At 42.9% G+C, this 26217-nt stretch overlaps 3 protein-coding genes across 3 annotated transcripts; 2 read left to right on the plus strand and 1 right to left on the minus strand.

The window, feature by feature from the left end:
* Window positions 1-654: 654 nt before the first annotated feature.
* On the minus strand, window positions 655-9541 carry LOC311261045 (RNA-binding protein MEX3B-like). Its single transcript, XM_084359401.1, has 5 exons — window positions 8728-9541; window positions 7275-7513; window positions 7056-7101; window positions 4670-5436; window positions 655-4504 (listed from the first exon to the last, which is right to left on the minus strand). The coding sequence occupies exons 1-5, from the start codon at window positions 9380-9382 to the stop codon at window positions 4094-4096; spliced, it is 2118 nt and encodes a 705-aa protein (XP_084215527.1). The 5' UTR covers window positions 9383-9541; the 3' UTR covers window positions 655-4093.
* A 1613-nt stretch (window positions 9542-11154) lies between these two features.
* tmed7 (transmembrane p24 trafficking protein 7) lies at window positions 11155-16316 on the plus strand. The gene is made up of 4 exons (XM_084360031.1): window positions 11155-11241; window positions 11558-11760; window positions 12394-12639; window positions 14147-16316. The coding sequence occupies exons 2-4, from the start codon at window positions 11602-11604 to the stop codon at window positions 14381-14383; spliced, it is 642 nt and encodes a 213-aa protein (XP_084216157.1). The 5' UTR covers window positions 11155-11241; window positions 11558-11601; the 3' UTR covers window positions 14384-16316.
* A 355-nt stretch (window positions 16317-16671) lies between these two features.
* On the plus strand, window positions 16672-25229 carry fem1c (fem-1 homolog c). Its single transcript, XM_084359403.1, has 7 exons — window positions 16672-16829; window positions 17550-18111; window positions 20886-21055; window positions 21166-21354; window positions 21604-22115; window positions 22819-22995; window positions 23253-25229. Exons 2-7 carry the CDS (start codon window positions 17568-17570, stop codon window positions 23515-23517), a joined length of 1857 nt encoding a protein of 618 aa, XP_084215529.1. The 5' UTR covers window positions 16672-16829; window positions 17550-17567; the 3' UTR covers window positions 23518-25229.
* The last annotated feature ends 988 nt before the right edge of the window (window positions 25230-26217 follow it).

Genomic DNA, 26217 nt, shown 5'->3' on the forward strand with positions numbered 1-26217 from the left:
ACGTGTCAAAATGAGGGAAAAAGCTGAAGCTCCTCACATCCTGAAGAGGATCCTGCAGGATATGGAAAATAAGTGTAAGCATAGACATTAAAATGCTATTTTAATGTTTACTCATACATATGAAATGTTCACCCAAAAATAAGTCATTATCTACTCGCCCTATGCTGATGTAACGTTGGATGAAGTTTCAGCGTTATCCTGAACAACTGAAATAGATGTGTTCTGTCATAATCCAAGTCTCTGGAAGCCCCAACATCCCACATGCAGTCGAGTTTGTTCCTCCACTTCAGTCAGCTAACGTTTTTATCTTTGCAGCCAAAGTGAAGATTTTTCTGCTTGATCCTGGGGTTCTGGAGACTTGGGTTACACCAGGTGAGCCGTAAGGAGGCATTTCTGAGTTTTCATTCTGGTGTTGAGGAAAATGCTGCAACACTGTTTTGCTGTGAAGCTCCAGAAATGTTTTGGGGACTACCAAACTTCACCTGACTTTCCATCTGTATAATGACTGAATTTTTACTTTTGTGTGAACTTATCCTTTAATGTTATCCTCTTATATATGTCTTACATTTGCTGTTTGTATTGACTGTAATGTGTAGTGTATGTTTTTATCTGTACTGACACACAGAGCGCAGAATGAATCACAACAGTCCGACATGGCTTTAAATGAAACCGTCTTTATTAAGTAACTTTAATATCAGAAAAATAAAACTCTTAAATTCTCTTTACAGCAAATATATAATATCAGTGCTTTGGCCGCAATAACTTAAAAGGCCGTTATAAAATATAGTCTGCTTTTAAACTCCTGATCAATTTGAAGAATTTATATGCCATAAGACTCCCCCTACATATACAAAACAAAAGTGTAGTAAAATTAGCAAATACTTTGAACTGTTGGTACAGCTTAACAATATATGTATTTATATATAGATAATCTAAAGATACATTTTACAGTATACCGTTCTTAATTTGGTGGCGTACAGACATGACAGGCAGCTTGAATCCTTGGCCTTTTTACAATTGCAGTGTGACGTTTTACATTGGCGGTACATTATGAAGACATGCTCGTGATGCACATTCCATTTTTCCACTGGGTTAAAACGGCAGCTATCAATACTAATATCATCAATACTGTAAACTAATAACTAGACTACAAGCAGATAGCATTGACACCCTCCTGCAACATTTCTGTTTCCAAAATCTTCATTCAACTTAATCACTCAGAGAAAAGTGAAAAAGAAAAAATTAAAAATCTTATTGTAAACATTTTAATATAGATATATTTATGTATATATATGAAATGTAACAAAATAAAAATAATTCTGTATATTTCAGTCATTAACAGTAATATTATATAATACATACACAAAAATGTCAAGAGATTCATGTCAAATAAACTGAGGGGCCGACAGTGTATTGCATTCCCTCAGAGGGAGAAAGAGAGCAAAGAGAGATCGACCCTTCGTAGATCTGAGAAGTCAAATAAAAAGGACGGAGAGAAGACCACAGGGGGCAGAAAAGCAGATGGGGATTTTTTTTTGCACTTTTGGGACTCGTTCGTTTCCATTTCCTCAAGACGGCTCGATCACCCCATGAAAGATATTCAGCGATGTTCAGGAAACGGAGCGAAGCGATGGAATAACTCCCAAATACTGTTTACAGCTGGAATGCTAGAGTCCAATGTCCACACAGTAAAGCAACAGTATTGACCTCATGTAGTGTCAGCACAGTCCGAGATGAACTCATTCCAGCTGCTTCCCCTTCGAAATGTCCATCAACGCGTTCGATCCTGTAAAAACAAAGTCTAGAGACACTGGTGTTTAAAGCTAAAGATTTGAGATGATTTCCACCAATTTGTACCTTTTCTTCACTTTTCAGGCGGAGGAACGGACAGATGCACACGTGGAAGGAGGGCGTGGGGGGAGGGGGGGGGACAAGAAAACAAAAAAATTATGTTTTTGGAGTCCCATCCAGTCAATAGTGTGATAAGATATGGGGAACGACTGTGCTTAGTAGGGCACAGGACGAAAAGCAAATGAGCTGAACATGAAAGTTTGTACCATTGAAACATCTGATCATCGCATCAAAGCGCGTGATGAAGGTTGACCCCCGACTGAAATGTAGCAGAGAAACAGAAAAGAAGTGTGTCCGTCTACAAGTTTATGCCCGAGATTGTTTGAGCTCTGTAACAAAAAACCAGAGTATTTTAAGTCGACTGGTTATCATACGGAGACTATTTTTGCATAGGCCTCGCTGACAAGACATGGGATTAAATAATAGCACAGTAAAGCTATGGGTGGCCTTCAATTTTTGCATCCCAGTGGAATTATTTCGCTGACTGCTTCCCAAACAAGGACACAAAATGGCTGCAGGTTGGGAGCCGTTCAAGTGAAAGTTGAGATGTCTGTACAGTACGGGGATTTGTTCCAGATTACAGCCGTCTTCATAGTTTCATAAGATATCAGTTCTTTTGGCTCCCAGGTGAGGCCTAACTACTAAAAGCAGCCATACAAAAGTATCTGCAATAAAGGGGAGGAGGAATGTTACCAAAGGTACGAGTTGTGCATATCTTTCTAGCTGAAAACCAGCAAATGGTTTCCCAAACAAGGATGTAATCGAGATATAAACAAAAAAAAGGCAAAAGGAAAACAATGAGAGAAAATGTATGAAATTAACTACATGGGAGTGTTCGGTGCCAGAAGAAAAAAAAAATGAAGCAAAAGGTGGTAAATATTTGAGAATAGGAAGCAAAAGAAAACATCCCTGTGATATAAGCTTTGTTCCACCGAGATTCATTTAAGAGACTGAACTTCGGCAAATACATTAAGACCTCAGTCTGTCAGCTTGTGTTCTTTTGAGCAAAGAATTAAAAAAAAATCTGGATTTGTAGATAGTGTTGTCAGAAAATTACAGGCTTTCCAAAAAGGCCACAAGTTTGTTTTTAAGACAGAGCAACACCGTGTGTCCGCTGAACCAGTTGTTTCTTTTTTGTTTACTCAGAACGAAATTAGGCACAAGTTTACCGTAAACAGTTCTCTTCTTTTTTTGTAAAGTAGAAATTGAAAAGCAACGTGGCGATACTGTAGTGGTGTAACATCCTAGTATAAAAAGGAGTTACGCGCTTGTCGGTTATAATCTGGGAAAAGTAAGAAACCTGAGGCAACAGGAGGCTGCCGCTGGAGTGTGACGCGTTTCCAGTTGCGGATTTGACCCACGTGGTTTAGAAACCCTCTGTGGGTGCGTTTGAATGTGTAACAGCGATGCACAACAATTCAGATTTATGATCTGGAGAGTGTAAACAACAAATCCTGCTTCAGTCGGATAACGATTAAGCAAATTATCGGGGACAGAGTGGCGGCTGCTGTGTATACCGTATGTCCAGTTTACTACAGTAGGCATTCAAATCTTGTGGTAACCGGATCGCTATTAATTTATACATATTCATATGTGGGACTCACTATATGTAAACATGCTCACCTCTTCCTTCTTCCTCAAAGTTTCCTGCTGTGAGCACAATAATAGAGGCAAAAGGGGGCTGGGCCATTTTTCAGCACATAAAAACAACTGTAGCAGCAAAAATAAAATAAGAAATAAAAAAAAAAGGATAAAACTTTTGAGATGTAGACAAATAAAATTTTGACCCAAAAGTCAACATCATGTATCTAATATAATTCAAAGTACATTTAAAAAATGTAATAAAATATAGGTAGGCAGATACTGATAACTAGATGTTCGAGGGAGAGGAAAATGTAAAACAAAAGTCATGATGAGCAAAAAATATATATATCCCACCCCACCCAATGCTACACAGAGGGTTTCCAACCCTCCCTTTGATCAATCATTCAATCGAGGAAGAAGACTTCACAATAACAGGCACATGAACGGGCTGAACATCCTAACCCATGCCCTAAATACAGATCATTCCTTATTCACCTATTCTTCCTCACCTTCGTCAACCAAACACCAGCTTGGACAAAACCAAGGTGAGGACACACCTACACACTGATTCGGGGTCAGTTTTTTAATTTCCCTACACATGTTATGAAGTGTCGGGGAGGCTGATCCCTCTTCAGCCGTCAAGGTAAATGGAGTAAAATCACATATTGCGGAGCTGAATGGCCTGTGTGACCGGGGACAGGCACACAGGGCAGACAGCATCTGGACCCTGGCATATGTGGGTGGCACAATCAAGACAGAAGAGGTTATGGCCACAGGGAACCAAGGCAGCGATCACCTGGTTATCCATACAGTGGATGCATATCTCCTGTGCTCTCACTGCTGATCCGAGCCCTGGTCGATAGGAGAGGGAGGATTCAGGAGGGGAGGAAGAGGAGGCGGTGCTTTCACTGGAAGAGGAGAAGGCCGAGCTGTAGGAGGGGAACCTGTGGGCGTCGAGGGTCCCGGACGAGCCAAGCGGCCCTCGGAGAACACGCTGGGCCTGAGGGTGCTCCAGGGCTTCTGTGCCAGAGAAGGTTGGAGAGAGCCGGGGTGTCCCAGGCTGACTGGTCTGGAGACATCAATGACAATATTGATTAGATGACTACCATCATAAAAATAGACTCACAGAAATGTTTTTTAAATATCAACGTGATGGATCGTGAGTGCACATTCTGTGCTGTTGTCAAGTGACAATCACTGCAGCTGAGAAATGAAGCTGTTGAAATTGACATACCTGAGATTGACGAGCATCGAAGGCCTGGATGGGTTGGTGGTCAACAAAGGGGCTCCAGATTTGTGGCTGTGCACCAGGATGCGGGGCCTGGGCAGTGGAGATGGTTAACGGGTCAAATCCTGATGAAGAGCTTCCCCCTCCCAGGGTGACCAGCTCCTCGGACCCAACAGGAAGAAGATTCTCACCAAACCAGAAATTTGCGTTGCCACCATTGCTGTTGTTGTTGTTAGCATTGGCGTTAAACGCACAGGTTGGACTGAAATCTGCCACCCGGTTACCATTCCCGCTGCCGTGGAAAGAATCAGCTGAGCTGGAGCCGCTGCCCAGGGAGCTGGAGCTGTCATTGCGATAGGTGGAAGACATCCTGACACCACTGTTAATATTGCTATTGATTCGCTGAGTACCACTGATGCTCATTGGCAGCAAGCTGCCACCACCACCACCAGCGCCACCAGCACCTCCACCACCACCTGGTGATGTGGCACCAGCATGAAGCCACCCAGCCTCTCCCAACCCAATTGCTGCTGCTGCTGCAGCCGTGTCAAAGCTGACGTCTGTTCCGTTGAATTGAAAGTCGTTGTTGTCCACACCAGGAGCCTCAACGCCTCCGCAGGTCCCTGTGCGGAGGGCGATGTGCGCCTCTATCTCATCCCTCGCCCGGTCCACGTTCTCCGGCATCCCGGTGACCTCGAACACTGGCTCTTTGTCACGACTCGGCGTCACGATGTAGGTGTGGGTCTGCTGCTGAATACGTTTGATGGTTGCCCCTAAAAGATACGACCAGACCAACTGTCAGTTTAAACAACTGCTTTGGTGACACATGAATGTCAAGAGTTGGGTTGGATACCATTTAATACCAACACAAGATAAAACCATATAGCACAAATAAGTCTTCATAAATCTTAATTATATAAACTGTTTCAGTGCTGAATCTCAGTCCGAAATGTTTCCAGAGTTGGTCTTTTTTTCATGTAATCACATTGCTTTCTTTAATGTGCAAGAATACATCTTATCTGCATGTGTGTGATTTCAAATTCATGTATTATGAACAGTATGCATGTGTTGACTCTGAGGCCTAGTAACCGAAACGCCTTAAATATTTGTTCTGATTTAACGCATTACACAGTTTTGGAGGACTTCAAGGTTATCATCTGATCTTCTTCAAATAGGTGCGTTTGATTTATCAGCAGCAGGGTGGTGTTGAAACAGAGAGAGCTGGTCTAAGCCTCATGACAGCATAGATCAATCCCTGAGTGTCCATTAGCAAAACACTAAAAGACCAGCTCAGTGGTGACTCGGCTGAGCCTGCCCTTTGACCTTTTGGTCGGGGGAAACCAGGCAATATACATTACTTTCTTTGTGAGCCACTGGATTCCAATACGGATGACGGTACTGTTGAAACCATATCCTTATTGAACAGTGCCCAACCCGGTGCACCATCAGATTTAGTTTCACACATGATGTATGTATGTATATATGAGCATAAACAAATGGCACATTGAAGAAAAGCAAAGAATAAGAGTCAGGAAGAAAAAAAATAGTGGAGTATTAATAGTGCTGGATTGGCTGTAGGAAATCACTGCACTTCATTGTCACTTAACTACAGTGTGACCTAATTGTGTCAAGTTGATGAATTAGCTCACACAAAATAATACTAAAACACTTCACAGTCACATTCACAGCATTTTACATTTTCAGTTGTTACACTCGGTTTTTTCTAACAATGATATCTGACATTGAAATTGGAAGACGCACAGCTGTGCAATAATTATAGCCCTGAACTGGAGGCCGTCCTGGTGACTCAGCTGGCTGAGGCACATACCACCCAACCACAAGACTGTGAGTTTCAGTCGAGTGTAGGAACGTTCTCAAATGTCATAACTACATATTGGAAAAAGAATTGGTGTCTTACATTTTCTTTAACAGAAGCACAGAAACAAATCCTGGTCACAAAATTAATGTGCCACAATGCATGGGCAGGTAACAGACAACTTATCTCAGTGTGTGTAAACACCAAATACTGAATATTCAAATTCCACACAGTCTCTTACTACGACCGCTTACGTCATCCTCTCTTTAATGGCTTAATGGCACTTGGTTGAGAACGGCTGCATTTCAATTTACAAATCAACCCCAGGGCTTTCTGACACCGAGGTGGTAATGTCAACAGGGCAAGAGGTTAAAGACTGAGTGAGAGCGAAATGTAACCTTCTAGAGTGAACCTCAGCTTGTTACACACCATGAGGGATTGAGAGTTGTGCTGCTGTTATGCAACACACCATTCATCTAAAATTACAAACTTGATTTATAAATGTATTATTTTACCATTAACATAAAAATCACAAACGCCGAACCCTCTCTACAGCATGAAGGATGAAAGACTTACCTTTGGGACCCACGACCAGCCCGACAACACGATACGGTACCCGCACCTGTAGGGTTGAAATGACACAGTTTACACACTTTAAATGAGAAACCCAACACAAAACATACAACACAGAGAGACTCCTTTAAATGTGCTTGTGTGGCAACATACACAACACTTGTGAGTCATATCTTTGGCACTGGATGTCACAGTGACTCACACTCCCTTGCATGTACTGACCTGAATGGTCGTTTGTCCAGGTAGAGAGGGGGTCCCCGGGCCGGTTACAGCGGACAGAGGGCCCGTCTTGTTCCGAGAGGCTCTGATGAGGGAGAAGTGCTCGGCCGCAGAAAGGATCTCCCTCTTCGCCATGGCCACATCCTCCTTGCGCCCTGTCACAACAAAGACGGGCTGCTCTCCCCTCACCGGTGTCTTGATGTAGGTGTTGGTCTTGGCTCGAAGCGCCTTAATCTTACAGCCTGTCAGGGGCAGGTTAAAGAGAGACGAGGAGGACAGTTGTATTATTTCCAATTCGGTTTTTAAAAATTTAACACACTGCATCAAACACATATTAAACTTTTAAATATTTAATACCTCCAATTTAACCTAATAAAAGCACATGGCGCACACAAGCTCGGCATGCAGTCACTAATGCCATTTAAAAGTTGCATAGCTTATAAATTAAATATTCCTTTCAGCTGTGGTTGAGAGTCCAACATCATTACCAGAGCCATTTCCTGTTGTTGTCAACACTGCAGTCTGTGCACCCTCCCCCAACTGCTCTCAAATCCGACATAATAACACTCTCCCAACCCTACCATTGAGCTATGTAAAGTGTATGTAAAAGACCAGATAAAAGGCAGAGGGTATCTAAGAAAAGCCAGTCGTGTTTAGTGGAACACAGAGGTCTTGGTTATGTCAGGGGAGCTAACTATAACCTACAGCTGATGTGGCAGAGCAATGGTGCCTGACTCTTCATGTTCTCCTCCGAGACAAAGACAAGCCTGGTTCAGCTCGAGAAGGCACGGACAGGCTCAGTGTCAGAGAAGCACACACACACACACACACAATACAGCCGTAATAAAGACGACTTGTCGAAGCGAGAAGACACACAGGGACCTTCTCGCTGATAGCACTTGTGGTGACAACTTTTGTTGGGAGGTGTTGGGCGAGGGTGGTGTTGACCCAGTTAGGAGGAGTGCTAAGCTAACTTAGCCGATGTCGAGCTAACGTTGGCTGTCGTAACAAAGGCAGGAAAGTCTAAGTGGTAGTTTGACTCGATTACAGGTCATTTTAATGTTCAACCGTTACATAAGTGTTCAGATGCCCCAGATAACGAATATAACGTATGAGACTAATTACGTAAAATCGCGCGTACACGTTAGCTAACGCTGCTAACTGACAACAAGTTACCAGTTAGCTAACGTTATTCCTCACTTGCGACAAAATAGACAACTTAGCTTCATGTTTTATAGTAACTTGACGTTTTCTTTAAATTCTAACATTATATCTCAATAATTCAATTAGTTTATTACAGCTACTGCCCGGTTTTAGTCTTGTGCACGCGTTATATTTCGCCCACTTTACTTCTACTTGAACTTATTCCCACGAAGTTTCGCCCAAACTCCCATTTGTAACCTAATGTTAGCTTACGAAACCAACCAAAACCGTCCGAAACGTATCAACGACTCACCCTGCCTGCCGACAATCTCCGCGACGTGCTCCGAGCTCGGCACGGCCACGCACTCGGTCGTGTTGACGCTCTTTCTCCGACTCAACAGCGAAGGCTCGGCCTCGTAGCCCGTCTCCCCGTACACGCCGGGCGGTAGCATCGCCATGCTGCTGGCCGATGGTAGGGCGCTGCCGCCGACCGCAGGATCATCCCGCTCGTCGCCGTTGTACAACAAGACCGTCTCGACGTGCGGGGGCTCCATCCCGGACGGCATCACGGAGCCACCCGGCCCCGATGGGTGGTGGCGGTGGACGTGGGCCTGCGCTAGCAACGAGCTACCGTTGCAGCCCGAGGAGTCGGCTACAACTTCTGGCTCTTCGTCCTCGGGCGCTGCCGTCATGTTCACTTCATCTCCCGAGGGCGGCCGATGCAGAGGCAGGGGCTTCAAGTCTAGGACCGTACCGAGGAGGTTGAAATGAGAGACCGCAGGGAGATGATGGTGGTGATGATGATGGTGGTGGTGGTGGAAGGTGAGGCTCTCGTCTGCTTGTTCGGGGGTCTGGCTCTGGGTACCGTGGTGCTCCTCAAGGCCCATACCGGCGAAAGCGTGCACTAGAGGCGGCGGGACCTCGGACTCTCCCTCGTCGGCCTCCAACAGGGATGTGCTACTAGGCATGGTGCAAAACTTTTATAATGGTGCCGTTAAACGGTAATCGATGCGGATAATTGATCAAATTTTTCTTGATTTTCAAAAAAAAATAAAAAGCGACCAGCGCCTGTTGGTTGAAATGTGTGGCTTTTGTTTTGTCTCTCCAGTTCTCCATGCAGCCCTCCCACACTGTAATCTCGTAGGTTCACGCGAGACTTTGTTTTGGGGTCAGACCGAGGGGTCAGACGTGTATTCAGAGCCGTCACTAGGACGCACTGAACGCGCATCATGCGGGGATGGGATAAATCATAACAAGATAACATGAGCTCATCCTTTATTGATCACCAGAGGGAAAATTCAAGTGTCGCAGCAGCACAAAGACAAAGTAGCAAGTAGAAATAAAAAATGAAATAAGATAGATATACATAAAAATAGAATATAATAGGACAATTGTTAAAAATGGCAAGATAAGGGGCCAAGTAATGATATAAAGTGTCATGGTGTGAATTGGTAGCAGCAAGTCATGTAAACAGCAGGGTACAGTGTTGTGTACCCCGTCGTGTCTCACAGTGTCAGAGTCCTGTGTTCGACAGGTGCTGTGGGGATGTCTGTGTTTGTCTGGGGGCGGGAGGGTGTGATCAGTGAGATGACAGACTGTAGCTTCCACTGCTGTTGTAGAGTGTGATGGCAGTGAGTACAAAGGAGCGCCTGAAGCGTTCAGTTTTTTTGCGATGCGATGGCTGAATGTGCTGCCCATCTGCCGCAGCTCGTTGTGGAGAGGGTGAGAGGGGTTATCCAAGATGGCTTCGATTTTGTCCTTCATCCTCCTCTCAGCCACTGTCTCCAGACCGTCCAGTTCCAGTCCAACCATGGAGCGGGCCATCCTCACCAGCTTTGTTTAGCCTGTTGACCTCACCAGTCTTGATGCCACCCGACCAACGCACCATAGCAATGGAGAGTACACTCACCACCACAGACTGGCAGAAGGTCTTCAGGAGCTTCAGCCTCATTGTGCAACCAGTCCAGTTTATTGTTGATGTAGATGTAGAAGGTACTTGTATGAGTACACTCTCTCCACTTCCTCCCCCTGGATGATGACTGAGGCAGGACTACTGTTCCTCCAGTAGTCCACCAACACCTCCTTGGTCTTCCTGATGTTGATCTTCAGGTGGTTGTTGTTGCACCATGTGACAAAGCTCTCCTTCAGACCTCTGTACTCCTCCTCGCTGTCATCGTCAACATAATAATATGTTTATAGCCTACAATTATGTGCCCTCTGTCATAGGTTTTGTGCCAGTTAAAGAAAAAAGATGAAAACTAGTTTGGTGAGAAAAGAATTCAATGCTAAATCTTAAGTATGAGATAAAACTCAAAATTATGAGATAAAAAGGTCACAATGAAATATAAAGTCACATAAAGTCACAATTAGGAGATAAAAAGCCGAATTTCTGTGATTAAAAAGTCTGGGGGAGTAAATTCAATTAAGCCTTAGAATAGAGACATTCATTATGGCATTTACACTCTATATAGACTTATTATTTATTATAATGCTTAGATTAGGGCAAGGAAAGTATCTATTAGCCATGCAGAATAAGCCAATAGACCAATGTGTGTCTGATCCAATGTCAAATATACCAAGGCTGCATGCTCAGGCCATATCATTGAGATCTTGATCTTCAGGTGCAGTGTGAAATGTAACCGCAGCCACGTTGGAGTGTATTTGGAAGATACGTCTTCTCAAGTACGTGGACGTGGCCCACGTGATCGCACAAGCGCTCCTCCAATGAGAGAGAGCAGAGGGCGGGCTCCTACCGATGACAGCCAATGACGTGTCACGTTTGTAATACGTTACTTAGCATTAGTCGCATCCGGGTGAGCGTTTTGTGGTGAGTAGCAAGCTAATACTGACTGAGACAAAATAATGAATTTAGAAATGTTTATTTGTGAATTTACTTTAATTTTAGTAACCTTGATGTGTCTATGAAACATTAATACACTAGTTATTGGAAAATCTTACAAATGCCAAGTGGCTTCCTGTAACGAGTATATAAAGGCCAGCCAGCTAGCTAGCTAGTTAGCTTCGAGCTAACAAGTTAAGCTAATATCAATGTCCGGGTTTGCTTTGTCACCATTTTTGTATTTTTGCCACGGTCAATATTGCTTTTAGTTTGATGTCTGCTATTTTTTTTTCTATTTCGACAGGTTCGCTCAGGTTTTACTCAGAAGCTTGGCTTTCGATCTTCAGGATGTACAGATCCTTTCGGGTGCTACTGCAGGTGCTGTGGGCCCAGCTTCTCTGTGGGTGGGTGCTGGGCTCCGAGCTAACTTTTGAGCTGCCAGACAACGCCAAGCAGTGTTTCTACGAGGACGTCATCATCGGTACCAAGTGTACACTGGAGTTTCAGGTGCGCCAGTCGTCTTTTGGGCCAAATCCAAGCCCCGATCAGTCTTCCTAATGGGAAGCTGACATTTGTAAAGAATTAACATAGGTCTGACTGTCTTCTTTAAGTAACATCTGTCTTTAAATGTTAACGCTTCAGAGCTAGGAGCAGCTTTATATCAGCAGTAATCAGAGTGATCAATAAATGTCCATATGTAAATCTGAATGTGCACTATTAATTATTATTAATTATTATTTTATTACAGTTCACAGTAAACTATATTTTTTATGGTGATTTCATATATATCAGTGTGAGGTTTCTCTTCATTGTTTTGTGTAAGATATCCTGCAGTCTTCATCTTAACAGCACAATTTTACACTTAGTGTTACAAACGGAAGTTGCCAAACAATCATGACAAGGCAAATATTAATACTCACTCAGAAACACTCATCAGCTTATTGTCCACATCTGCCTCAGAGAGACCAGTATCTGACTAAATAATTAGATTTGTCTTTATTGAAATGACAAAATATCTGATATAATAATATCATATCTGATTGGGATTTGACAATCATGGCTTTAGTGAATATCATCTATCTTTCTTTTTTCTCTCTGTACAACTGAATTGATGGTCCTCCTGTCTGTGTGTTTTTCCAGGTGGTGACCGGTGGCCATTATGATGTGGACTGTCGTTTGGAGGACCCAGATGGAACAACTCTCTACAAGGAGATGAAGAAACAATACGACAGCTTTACCTTCACAGCAGCCAAGAACGGCACCTTCAAGTTCTGTTTCAGCAACGAGTTCTCCACCTTCACACACAAGACAGTTTACTTTGACTTCCAGGTTGGCGATGACCCTCCACTCTTCCCCAATGAGAACAGAGTCACTGCTCTCACCCAGGTAAGCTGTGTGTGTGGAGATGTACAGTACAAGCTTATCAGTGTTTCCCACAGAATGACCTGTGTCCATGGCAGGAAGGAGGGGTGGCGATCAAATGAGACAGTCAACAGTCTTTCTTCAGAGATGCTTTAAACGTTTGCCTACATAGTGTTGCTTCGATTGTCCACCTTCATGAACACACATGGGCTTGCATTGCCTCTTTCTGTTTCTCTCTCACAGTATGTGTCTGCACTTTCTTGGTTAGCAGTAACTTTTTATTAAGTTGCCCAAAAATTATCCTTGTGTTTTGGATTTTATTTCAACAATGATTCCATTTTCACAACAGTAGTTAAGCCGCTTGTTTTTTGTCTGTTGGTTGGTTGATTAAGATTATGATTCAGTCTGCATTGTTTTGTTGTCCTGGAAGGTGGCTGTTACAGATCTGGTGATCTTAAATTATAGTTAAGCAGTTATGGGTTGTTCAAAATTTGGAGAAACACAGGGCTATCCAGTTTGATATTGGATTAGGCTTGATTGAATTAAAGGGGACTATTCAGCCTCGGCGGAGGTATGCACTGCATTAGTGCCATTCTAGTTTTGTTAATGATGCAGCCTATGAAGATGTTAATAAACAATTTAGTATCAAATGACATAACACCAAACATAAGTACTTAAAAGCTTTTGCAAAACAACAGCGCACATAGGCTTACGTTTTAATAGTAGAGTCTTGGATCACGATTGGTGCACTGGGACGCGTTTGTATGTTTCTCTGCAGAGCATCTGCGATGTCAGTAGGCGGGAGGGGCAGAATGACGGCAGATTGTCCTCCTAGTTAATCGATTGCTGATGGCATTATACTCTCAGACAGATACAACAATAAAAGTAAAAAATGCTAAAATGGCTCACCAAATATACTTAGGCAGCCGTTAATAAACCTGGGCAGCCCGCCCAAGTACAGTCTGCGTGGGAAACACTGCTAGTGCATTTGCATGTTTGTGTTGGTTTTTAAATTTTCATTGTAAATTACTATCTTACAATTGTATACATGCTCTGACATGAGCCCAAATTTTTATTTAGGAAACTGAAGGCTCCTTTTGCAGACGGCATGTAATACAAAATGAGATCATACACTTTTTCACATCTCTCTCACTTTAACAATTTTAATTTTTGTGGCCCATGCAAATTCCCAGCCAGGCTCGACCTGAGTATAACCTGAAAAGAGGTTTAACCTGCTGTAATGACTGGAACGCCTGTCTGGGTGTGTTTGCCGCAAGATACCGATCGTCTCATTGTCTTCTTGGGCATCTAGAATTTTTACCCGGGTGGCCATGTTTTATCTGTGGTAATGACTGAATGTTTCTTTATTTTACAAGTTGGGGGATGTTTTAACATTGGATTTTTATTTTTTGCTCCCTCAACTTTGTAAATCAAAGTTCAAATTGTCTCCTCCTTAGTTGGTCTATCATAATTTTCCAGCCACAGTCTAAATATCTTATATTGGTCTTTGCTTCCAATTACCTTTTTCCAGTGTGAATCAGCCTGCGTGTCCATCCATGAGGCCCTGAAGTCAGTCATCGACTACCAGACACACTTCCGCCTCCGTGAGGCCCAGGGACGCAGTCGGGCAGAGGACCTCAATACCCGTGTTGCTTTCTGGTCTATCGGAGAAGCCATTATCCTTCTGGTGGTCAGCATCAGTCAGGTGGTCCTGCTGAGAAGCTTCTTCTCTGACAAGAAGACGACTACAACACGCGTCGGATCGTAACAGCCTCTGATCCCGGATTCATCACTTTCTTTATTCGTACCTTGGCTTGTGTGCTTAGAGTGAGTACGAATATCAGTGCTGAACTAAAATTGGATCATATCAAACTTCCAGGTAGTACAATCTGACATGTTGTCCTCGTTCAGCACTGGCATTCTAACAAACTTTATGCAAAAGAGTTTTGTGTGAAAAGGTTATATGTGTTAAGAATGTTTTTGAGGTGGTAAAAGAGGAAAAACCTGAAGAAAGGCTTGCTTGTAACTATCTGTATTGGAGGCGGTTCAAGCAGCTGATCACATAGTTACAGCAAACTTACTTTAAATATTTGAAATGATTTCTAAATGTTTTCTTATTTTATTTGTGTCCTTTACTCCCCCCCATCATCTCACATCCTCTCTCCCTGATCTGTTCGATTTTTCAGCCGAAACTGTGCACTGAAATAACCAAGGCAGTAGAAGTTGTGACTAAATGTGTAAAGTAGGGAGAGCATTCGGTCTCTGAACCCACATTTGCAAGGCAAAGCATTTGGTTATGAAAGATCTGTGGCATCTTTTTCTTTGTTATTAAATCTCACTGTATTAAGTGAGAAAGACTCGATATTGTGTTTGCTTTTATCAGCTCTGTCATTTCCGATGAGTTATTAGCAGGGAGTGTACTGTACAGAGAGTCAGCCATCCTTTAATCTAATAATACCATGAAACGGTTTGAATTTGGGTTGAGGGATTGAATTTAGAAATGTAGATGGTTTCCTTTTAGTGTCTGCAGCCAATTCCTGGAATTGTATTTTAGACTCTATTTGCCCAAAGATACATCGGAGCAAAGACGTGCTTCGGTTTGACCACACCTAGCTGAATTATCTTGTAAACATCTTATTAATACAGGTTGGGGCTTCTTTTTGATATCTATGTGATTTCAATGCGGGACACAAAAAAGTAATTGACATTATTCTTGTGTTTGAAAATGACACATTTTGTGTGTCAAGTGGCAATGCCAACAATTTGAAGTGCACCACCTTGTTAAAAAACTTTGTCTTTCACTGGTTCCCTTGCAATGTTATGTGTAACTCTGCCTTTGCTGAAGTGTAACAACTTATTTATCATGTGGGTCAATATTGTCCTCCTGGTTTTATACAGCACTGTTGTAAAATTCATGATTTTTTTTTTTTTTTTTTTTTTTCAAAAATATTGCTTGAGTGTAAGATAATTCTCGTAACTATGAGTCGTAGTTGTAATTTGAAATGTTACCCCCTCACTGACCACTTCATTTTCGAAAGGAGTTGGAAGGAAGATTTGGACAGCTTCTATCTAATGTCTCCAGTGTCATTTTTAATTTTTCATCATCTCATTCAATCAGTAACACTGAAAGAAAAATTCTAAATATATAAAGTTCATTCTTAAGATTTTAGCTAGACATTTGAGCAGGTAACACTAAATATGATAGCTGCAGGCTTAGTTCAGCCTGGTAGTGTCACTTAGGCCAGGATTCGCATGGAAGTTGTTGTTTTTGTCAAAATCTGACAGCTCTTCAGTCATTTTGATTGTTGTCATTGTTTGTTTGTGCACAACATCAATGAATGTGGCTGAGATCTGATCACCTGTTGGCAAAGCCAAGAGACTTGTATAATGTGAGACTTCTGCCATAATTATTTCTTTTTTATATGAATGACTTTTACCTAATCCATCGCAAAACACAATGCTTGTTTGACTTTATACTTTGGTTACGTGGACAACAGCTAACACATCTGTTGTTATTGCCATTTATTATTTCTGGCGTGACTTTTCTTCCTTTGTTCTGCTTTTCCCCTCTCGCCATATGCTCATTGTTAGTTTTGTTAAGTGGTGCACTTTTAAATTAGGTCATTTTTGGACACTCTGAGGGTATTCTGGGAATTTGTTAAGTTATTGGGATGGCTGAATAAACTTTCTGTTAAAATGTCTGGTTATTCTTTTATTTCATCATTAATACACACTTGTTTTTTTTCATTGGGGGATGAAGTTGTTGGATAAATGCACTTGTCATGCTGCTTTTTTTCCTGTAGGGAGCGATATAATCAAGGCTGTCATAGCCATCTATGAATGGATTATTATTATTATTATTATTTTAAAATTGCTTAATCCAGCAAATACAGAGAAGATATTTTATTTATTGCATGCTTATTATTTCTTTATAAAATCACAGGTACTCATAAATCAATAATGTGTTTTTGTTGTTTTCTATTGGCTACGTCACAGTCTAGCAGCTCTGTGATTGGCCGTTGACACGTCAATCACGTGCGGCAGTTGAGAAAAAAGACTGCGTTGGATCTCCGATTTGACAGAAACTGAGTCGTGATCATCCGGTCGAGCCGTGGGTGGATAGCCTTCCCTATTTGCCTTCCCCTTCGCCGAGACTATCGTCGTGCCAGCTTGCTGAGTGGCTACATGGACGACTGTTATTCGCCGTTTTGGGGGTAACGTCTGTCGTTTTCTTCTCGACGCGTGTGTGTGTGTGTGAGGAAGAGAAAAAAAACGCCTCGGATACTGGGGATATCCCCCGCTTGTGAGGTCGAGCGAGAGACCGTACGTCGTTTTCCCAGGCTAAGCTAGCAGCAGCACGGCATTACGGGTGGGGGTGGATTTTCTATATTTCGGCCCTCCGACAGCAAATATAAAAACGCCTCAGGAGTATGTCGTGGAACAATGACAAGCACGGGAAGCGGAGCTAATGGAGGAGAGCTTCTCGGAGGGGAAGAAGTGTCAGTGGATGAGTGTCGGTTGAACGGTCAGTGAAAGAGGGGTGAAGTGTTTCAGCCTAAGCGGAGCTAGTCGGCTAGCTATCGATCAAGGAAGTTGACTAGCCACCTTGCTAACTCGGCGACAAATGTATTACTGGACCAAGGGTCGCCTCAAACGTCTGAGTTATTAACAGGGTTAGACATTCACGCAACATAACGGGTGATGCCAGTATTTGAGAGCTGGAGTTAAGGAAAAGCCACGAAGTGCTGGGGAGCTTTGAACCAAATAAACGCTAGCTAATTGGTTAACCCTTTAGCTAGAAAGTGGGAGCTTGTTGTAAACAAAGGGTCCCCGAGCCGCTCCGGTTCACACTGACGCTACACCTCCTGCTGTCGTTGACCCATTGTTTCAGGGACAGCGTTGCCTTTTTCTTTTTTTCTTTTTTTATTTAACAGTGAAATCAACTCTCAGACATGGATTTAAAGACAGCCGTTTTTAACGCAGCCCGGGACGGTAAGCTCCGTCTGCTTCAGAAACTGTTGGAGAACAAAGATGGGCACGAGGTGACCAAGCTGATGGGCGAGAAGACAAACGGGGCCACCCCGCTCCTGATGGCCTCCCGGTACGGACACCTGGACCTGGTGGAGTACCTGCTGGAGTGCTGCAGCGCTCCGGTGGAGGTCGGTGGTTCGGTGAACTTTGACGGGGAGACCATCGAGGGAGCGCCCCCTCTTTGGGCGGCCTCGGCGGCGGGTCACCTCAAAGTGGTCCAGTCCCTGCTGGGTCACGGTGCATCTGTCAACAGCACCACCCTGACCAACTCCACACCCCTGAGGGCAGCCTGCTTCGACGGGCACCTGGACATTGTTAAATACCTGGTGGAGCACAAAGCTGACCTGGAGGTGGCCAACAGACACGGCCACACGTGTCTGATGATCTCCTGCTACAAGGGACACAAAGATATAGCGCAGTACCTGCTGGAGAAAGGCGCAGATGTCAACAGAAAAAGTGTCAAAGGTGAGTGGGTTCATACTCACAGCTGTCATCAACCCAACAGTGGCCTCATTTTTTTATTCACATGATTTCTGAGAAAAATAACTACCAGCAAATTAATTGATTGAAGCAAATTGATTCCCACATTTCAGACTTTAATAAGGTTTTAATTCGCTATTCCACATCATCCCAGATAGATAGATAGATAGATAGATAGATAGATAGATAGATGGATAGATAAAACAAGTAAAATACCCACATAAATCACAGGTGATCTAAATGTACATGTTGCTAAAACCAGCAGGGAAAGACAACATGAGTTAATAATTAAATTGTTAGCAAGTTTCCTTTTACAGTGACTCAACATAATAACATGACTGTCTGGTTTCACAATGGAGAGCACAATGATGACTGTGTCAGCTTGGGCACACTTTGTGGGTGTGTCTGAAAGATCTCATGTTCCCCTTTAGATGATCATTTCTAAATACATGAAAGCCAGTGGCCGTTTGTCTTTTTTATTAGAGGACAGAGGACAGGATTGCTTTAAAAGAAAAACATCAAAGTGTTGTTGTAGCTAATCTTTGGTTTGCCTGACGAACTCGCATGTAAGCGATTTGTGGTCGACACTTCATCAACATCCGATCACTTAAATCGAAACACTTAGTTCTCCTGATCAATAGAGGAGCAGGTGGCAGGTGCTATAATGTGCACAAACTACTGCGGGGGCTTAAAAACAAGCTATCATGTGGTGATTGAGGTTGAAAGCACTCTCAGTAGCTCATCCTCCAGACTGGTGCCTTTCACATAACAGCTGAACCAACAGGAAGGAGTAGATGTGTAATATTAGATATGAAGTGGCAAATTTCCAAAAAAACAATGGACATTGTGCTGATGGGAGGCGAGCAAGCTTGGAAAAGAAGTGGTCAGGGCACCACTATTGCAGCTGATTCACTTGCCCTTAAATTAGCCTTAATGCTGTTTAGAGCAACATAATGAGTATTCAGCTAATCCCTGGCTGTGGAAAGGATTTCCCAAGTTTCTGGATTAACTTGTTTTGGTAGTGGAAGTAAATTTGTCATCTAGACAAGCAAAGCCCAATGCATTTCTTACACCAGGTAAAACTATTGATGTTGAACAGACCCCCTCCACGGGGGAAAGGTCAGGTCTGGTGACAGGTGGTTTTGAGGAAGAGCCAAAAGAGTCATTGTGGCAAATTTATGATAACGTGATGATGAAATAGGATATTATTCCTTTGGACAGTGTTAAATATATGAAACACATTGGAACGTGATTGTGTAATCACTTGATAGCATTTATCCATCCCAAACCGTAACACCAAAGCTTAAAAAAACAACATATGCAACATTAAGCCAGCTTGTTCTGTCCATCTCTGATAAACGAAAGGAAAAGCTGCAGTGCTGCTGTCAAGTTTTCTGTTTTTAAGAGTAAGATGGCAAAAGAATCTGATCGGTCTAGTTTTGGCAGAAACTAAACAGTATAAATAATGGTTAATCCCCGACTAACCCTGTTTGGTCTCGTCTACTTGAATATGGATTAGCCTCAGTGCACTGAGAGCAGCCAGGTGAGAGGCAAGCAAAGGCAAAGCAGCATTACACACAAGGGTTGTATTGAAATGAAAGGCCAGTAAGGATGGACATGACATGTTTGGGGGTGTTCGCTCGTATGTGTGATCTCTTTTTAGCTTTTATAGAATTAGTAAGTGCTCCTCAAGAACAACAACTACCACATGTTCAACTCCAGGAAGAACCAGCTGTGGAAACCTTCTGTTTTACAATGCCCTGTTGATGATTGACCCTGAGGGCTGTGTGACCTGTTTTGAAAGTGGTCTGCAGGATAGGCAAGACATGTTTAGGCCAAGTAGTATTTTACTGCTAATCTGTTACATTCATGTTATGTACCACCATTTACATAAGTGTTACGATGCTTTTTCTGGATGCAAAAGGTGTTCTGAAACACTAAAAAATGTCAGGATCAACACGTGTTAGAAGGAATCTAGTGTGTAGACTTGCTGTCTTAACTTGAGGGAAATCAAGTCTTGTCTGTGATCAATTGTGAGAACAGGAAAACATGCGTTATAGTTCAAAATGTGCTCCTTTCATGTACTGATGGCCGCTCAGAATACAATGTCTTCAATCAGGGCCTCATCTGGTGTCCCTTTTTTTTGATGTGACACACCCACCAAATGAAAGCAAACAACTCAAAGACTGTTTTCAAAACATTTCACAGTGTCAGGAGAGGGCATGTAATTTAATGGGGATATCATTGCACAGGCACTGGTTTGCTGCAGCTGAGCTGACATTCCCACCCGACAGCTTCTGTTCAGCCGGCTTACCCACTGTACTAGAACTAGAGGCAGCATGACCTGAGCCGCACCTGAATGGGTAATCATTGAGTGGAAGTGAGCGTCTAACAAAGGGCTCAGTGGCAGCATCCACAATAATCCTGGTATCAGCTGATCTGCAGCCATTTGGAATATATTTTCATGAGAGAGGCTAGTGTACAGGGTAAACTGCTGACTTGTAGTTCTGCTGTAACTCTCTGGGTCTCTAATGTAGCGATAAGAAATTGTTGCTTATTTTATCTTAAATACACTCAATGTAATAATATGCTAGTTTGTAAATGGTACTCCAATTAAATAGCATTACAAATCAAATGAACAAACTATCTCTGAATCCTCCTAAGCTCCTGTGTGGACACGTCTTTGTGCAGGTTCTCAATGAATATAAATAACACATTCTGTAGCTTATTGTAAGACATGTGTCCCCCTCTGTTAACAGGTAACACAGCGCTTCATGACTGTGCAGAGTCGGGCAGTCTGGAAATCATGCGGATGCTACTGCAGTATGGAGCCTCCATGGAGCAGGACGGTTACGGCATGACACCCCTGCTCTCTGCCAGCGTCACAGGCCACACTAACATCGTAGACGACTTGACAACGCACCAGCAGGTCAGAGTTGGTCTGCACGGATGTTTGTTTGAGGCCATGGCTGTGACATTTTGAATCCATCGAATATTTATCTTCAAGAAATATGACAAATGTTGTTCCTTTCTTTGCAGACAAGCAACAGGGAACGCATCGATGCCCTGGAGCTCTTGGGAGCCACATTTGTTGACAAGAAGAGAGATCTGCTCGGAGCTTTAAAATACTGGAAGAGAGCAATGGACCTCAGGTACACGGACAGTAACAACATTGTCCATAAGCCAGAACCCAAGCAGCTGATCATGGCATATGACTACGCCAGGGAGGTGAGTATTAGTTTGAGTTTTAATTATTGCTTATAAGTCATTATGTGCATTTTATCGCACAAAAATGGGGGAGGGAAAAACGTGCATATTATGCTGGATTTACATTTATCAAAAAAACTAGCGCAGCAATCCAGAGATTTCAGGAGCAAACGCTATTTGCTCCTGAAAACTCTGACTTCATCGCATGTGAACGGAAACCCTAAACTGCTGCGCCTTGCCACTGTCCTGACCTTGTAATCCTCTTCCCAGGTAACGAATGGAGAAGAGCTGGACGGGCTGATATCTGACCCGGATGAAATGCGCATGCAGGCACTGCTCATACGTGAGAGAATCCTCGGCCCACAACATCCAGACACGTCTTACTACATTCGCTACCGAGGTGCTGTCTACGCGGACTCTGGGAACTTTGAGCGCTGTATCAATCTGTGGAAGTACGCTTTGGACATGCAGCAGAGTAACTTGGACCCCCTGAGCCCCATGACCGCCTCCAGCCTGCTGTCGTTCGCTGAGCTCTTCTCCTTCATGCTGCAGGACAGAGCCAAGGGCCTTCTGGGGACATCAGTGTCATTTGAGGACTTGATGGGGATCCTTTCCAAGAGCGTGTTGGAGATTGAGCGGGCAGTTAAACAAAATGGACCGATGCCCCCGGACCCTGCCCAGCTCAGCAAGGCCCTGTCAATCATCCTGCACCTCATTTGTCTTTTGGAGAAGGTGCCGTGTACTGCAGAGCAGGACCACTTCAAGAAGGAAACTATTTATAGGTAGGTTCAGTGTAAATGACATGTGTTAGAGCAGATATTGGATTTTTAGGGCTGATACCAATGTTCTGATATTGATATTTTGGCTGATATACACACATCTTTTGCCACGATCCATCAACATTAGTGAAACAGTCAGATAATTTATAACTATTCATTTCACTGGGAAATGAATAGTTATAAATTATCTCTAGCATCTCTTTCTCTTATAATCTGTGAAAAATAAAAGTTTTCATATTGGTGCATATACACTAATACCGATATTTCTGTCATAGGCCAATATTGGCAGATAAAATATTCCAACTGATGTATCAGTCCGGCTCTAATGTGTCACAGTGTACTGGGAGGTCATCCACATATGGTAGTTTTCAGGGAATGCACTGGTTGTTGGTGATACTCGTTTGACCTCATTTCTGCAAGTCTTTTTTTAGCCCAGCCGTGTATTTGTAGCAGTGTAAACTTGCATCAGTCTGGCTGTCGAGGCGCATTTGCATCCCCTTTTTTGGCAAACAAGAGTCAGTCCAACTGAAGAATGCATTCCCCCTCTGACACATGCCTTTTGTGAATTTGTCTCAGTGAGTCGGGTACTTTGATGACTGCCATAATCTGTGTCAGTAGCTCAATCAAACCTGAAGCCAGTTCAGACACTGTCCTGTACTTCGGTAGTATTGTTACCTTGATGTTGATAATTTTTCCATATCTTCAGATTCCTGAAGCTCCAGCCGTGTGGTAAGAACGGCTACAGTCCACTACACCTGGCAGTCGACCGCAACACCACCTGCGTGGGCCGCTATCCCGTCTGCAAGTTCCCCTCCCTCACAGTCGCTTCCATCCTCCTCGAGTGTGGGGCAGATGTTAACAGCCGCGATGAGGATGACAACAGGTCTGTTTGTTTGTGTTTTTCTTCTTCTCTAGTGCCAGCTCTCATAATTTGCTGTTCTTTCACTATCCTGGTTTCAGTTTTCACCAATAATTCTGTTAATAAGAAGCAAAATAATAGAAGAAATAAAATAATTGTGCTAACCCCTCTCTATCTGCAAACTAAGAAATGATAAAGATGGATAAAAAGGAAAACAGGTTAATCCAGAACAAAGATAACATCTTTTCTAGTATAACCTATAATCTAATCTCTCCCATCAGCCCCCTTCACATCGCTGCATCCAACGGCCACCCAGACATCATGAACCTGCTGATTTCATGCGGGACTCACTTTGACAGCACCAACGCCTTCCAACAAACTGCATGCGACCTCCTGGACGAGAAGGAGCTGTCCAGGAATGTCATCCAGCCCATAAACCACACTACCCTGCAGTGCCTAGCAGCCAGGGTCATCGTCAAGCACAGCCTCGACTACCGGGGAAACATCCCCGAGAAACTAGAGGCCTTCGTTTTGCTCCACAGATAATGATTGTGAAGGAGCGGATGGATGAAAAGAGGAGGGGGTGTGATTACATCGAGTGGACTCGACGGACTGAGGAGCACTATAGCTCAACACCTGACCCACGAGGTGTTTGAGGAGCCGCAAGACGATTTCTGTGGGTTAGGTTTGCAAATTCAAACTCTTTGGAGGAATGAACTTGAAGATTGGTGTGAACAAAAATGTCCTCATTTAATCGGGATAAGCTGAAAAATTATTGGAGCAAACAGAGGAATGAGTTACCATTTGCTTCCTCTGTTTGCCGTTTGGGATGAATTACGAGTGGATTGCAACATGGACACACACAGTTGTATCTCCGGATGAAGTGAGCAAGGGGTTTACGTATTTTGCTTTAGAAAAAAATGTTTTTTTTTGCATATTCCACTATGCTATTTATTGAATGAAACTTGAGAGATTTTTCTCCATGCTGGCTCCAACTGGCCTCAACTTTGCCTGCTTCTCTCTTCGCAAAGCAAGGATTGAGGCGTTTCTACATATGCTGGGACTTCAGGTTTATTTTTTGTTTGTCCCATCACTGTTGCCAACAGTCATGGACCCTTCCTCAGTCATCATTAGGGTTTTTTTTTTTTTTTTTGTACTTTTACGATACATTTAGTTATTGTCATGCAAATCTGGATATCTGCCCGAATGGTGTGGATTCTAGACTCATTTGTCGTTCCCACTTTAGTGTATAAAACAAAGCTTTACGAGAAGGGTTTAATGTCTGCGAACACCATAAGTGCTTTATTCTTCCTATGCACAGGCTAGGCTGTTGGAAAGAGAGACTGTTGTATTCTGTGCCGGCACTTGTCTGTGCAATATCTCTCATGAATATTTGTGTTTACCTCATTGCTGCCGTTTCCTTCAGCGTCCCCTCACTTTACTCAGAGAAGGTGGGGGGATGCGAAACCATTTTACTGATTGTTGTTGTTGTAAGAAGAGTGAATGAATTTGAGTGACTGTGTATGTTCATATGTGTGAAAGAATGCAAACACCACACAGAGTGTTTCTTGAATGCAGAGTGTTGTGGGGTTTTTTTTAGGTTTTTTTTTTTTTTTTTCTCGAGCTCACACAAATGATTGAGGACAAGAGTTTGGTGAAGTGGCACTCATGGAGATTCCATATTGCACATGACTGCCACTAGAAACAACCGCTGGAGTGTGCAGGCTTGTACACAGAAGTGACCTCTTTAACATTCATACATGGCCGACCTTTAAATGCAGTCGTTCTTTTTAAATGATCCTGATCAAAAGGCAAAACTCATACCATCATCGGCCCACTGTGCATGTGCAGCAGCAGCATATCAACCAACCAGTCACTGCAGAAAACCTTTCATGAGAACTCCTAGACTTAGACTACAGCTAGGGTAGTTCTGCTCATTTTGTACAACTGTCGTCCAATTGTATGAGAACTGAAGACACAAACGAGTGGGAGGACGCCGTAAAGTTTGTGAGTTATCTTGTTTGCACATTAGCTTTAGATGTGTGGGTTGAAAAAAGGGCTTTTCATAAATCGTAGGTTTTCATATTGCAGTCTATTAAACCTGACAGTTAAAAACCAGACATAGAAAATGTATGAGGACTACCAGGGCAACTTGATTTGAATCTGCACTTTACTACAGCGGAGTTTAAGATTTGATATGGCATTAATCAAGTTCATGTCTTAATAACCAGTTTGACAATAAACCCATGTTGCACATGTCTCCTCGTCCAGATGTCTTTATTTTTCCTTTTCTGTCTGATTGTGGGGGGATTTTGAAGATGGGAATTATTGCAAATGTTTTAAGTTTATATGAGATGATGTCGTTCATCCTTCAGTTGTAATTGATGGAAATTTCTCATGGCCTAATTTGAATTAAATGCAGTCCAATGACATGTATCTCAGGATTGCCAGGTCTGCAGTTTTCCACAGAATTTGGCAAGCGGAGAACAAAAGCACAGACACACATGCGATGTGCCCGACTCATCCCCAACTCTGCAGTTAGTGAAACTACTAGCTAGCTAGCATCACCTGGAGAAAGGAAAAGTCTTTTTTACTATTAGCCTAAACCTTCTGCAATTTAAATATTAATTCAGCAAGTACATTACCTCTGAACAAATATGTACATAACAGCAACAGTACAAGTAGAAGCTACCATGAGGATGTGATTAAAATATGGCATTCACTACAGTAATATGGTAACAACATTGCAGTCATGTTTTCTAGGCGGGGAGGAGGAAAGACAAGTGAAGAGAAAGCAAAAAGAAAAAACAAGGTTAGTTATTGAGTCGGTGTCTTCGATAATGCACTGTATTCACTTACATAAGGCTATTTTGGGACCAAAGTCAAGTAACTGTTTAGGGAAAACTATTTCAATGGCAACCTAGTTGGACTGAAAAAGCAGAATATGCTTTGGAAAGGCCATGTTTTGTGTTTCTGTACAGACTTGGCAACCCCTCCCACCAGAAAGATGGTATTTCATAAGAAAAACGTGAGCGGAAATTGCTATAAAGATACTGAAAATCTACTTTGACCTACTTTGATCAGTGCACCCAACATGTACTGCTTTGAATGGTTCACCTCCTGGCAATATGGAATAGTTAATAATTACCAAAAAACATGTCCAGTATAGTCGTTAAACTCTCACCAAGTTATCTTCAAGCAGTTGTTTTACTGAGTTACTGAGCGGTCGGCTCATTCCAGACACTT

Source organism: Pagrus pagrus, assembly GCF_965226575.1.
Source record: "Pagrus pagrus genome assembly, chromosome: 8".
NCBI classification, from domain to species: domain Eukaryota; kingdom Metazoa; phylum Chordata; class Actinopteri; order Spariformes; family Sparidae; genus Pagrus; species Pagrus pagrus.

Excerpts from the sequence above, each read along its gene's own strand:
- LOC311261045 (XM_084359401.1), bottom strand. The coding sequence starts at position 9,382 with ATGCCTAGTAGCACATCCCTGTTGGAGGCCGACGAGGGAGAGTCCGAG. Across the intron at positions 7,102-7,274 it reads CTGGACAAACGACCATTCAG|GTGCGGGTACCGTATCGTGT; the intron begins GTCAGTACATGC and ends TCAACCCTACAG. Across the intron at positions 5,437-7,055 it reads GCTGGTCGTGGGTCCCAAAG|GGGCAACCATCAAACGTATT; the intron begins GTAAGTCTTTCA and ends CGTATCTTTTAG.
- tmed7 (XM_084360031.1), top strand. The coding sequence starts at position 11,602 with ATGTACAGATCCTTTCGGGTGCTACTGCAGGTGCTGTGGGCCCAGCTT. Across the intron at positions 11,761-12,393 it reads AGTGTACACTGGAGTTTCAG|GTGGTGACCGGTGGCCATTA; the intron begins GTGCGCCAGTCG and ends GTGTTTTTCCAG. Across the intron at positions 12,640-14,146 it reads GAGTCACTGCTCTCACCCAG|TGTGAATCAGCCTGCGTGTC; the intron begins GTAAGCTGTGTG and ends ACCTTTTTCCAG.
- fem1c (XM_084359403.1), top strand. The coding sequence starts at position 17,568 with ATGGATTTAAAGACAGCCGTTTTTAACGCAGCCCGGGACGGTAAGCTC. Across the intron at positions 18,112-20,885 it reads CAACAGAAAAAGTGTCAAAG|GTAACACAGCGCTTCATGAC; the intron begins GTGAGTGGGTTC and ends CTCTGTTAACAG. Across the intron at positions 21,056-21,165 it reads ACTTGACAACGCACCAGCAG|ACAAGCAACAGGGAACGCAT; the intron begins GTCAGAGTTGGT and ends CTTTCTTTGCAG.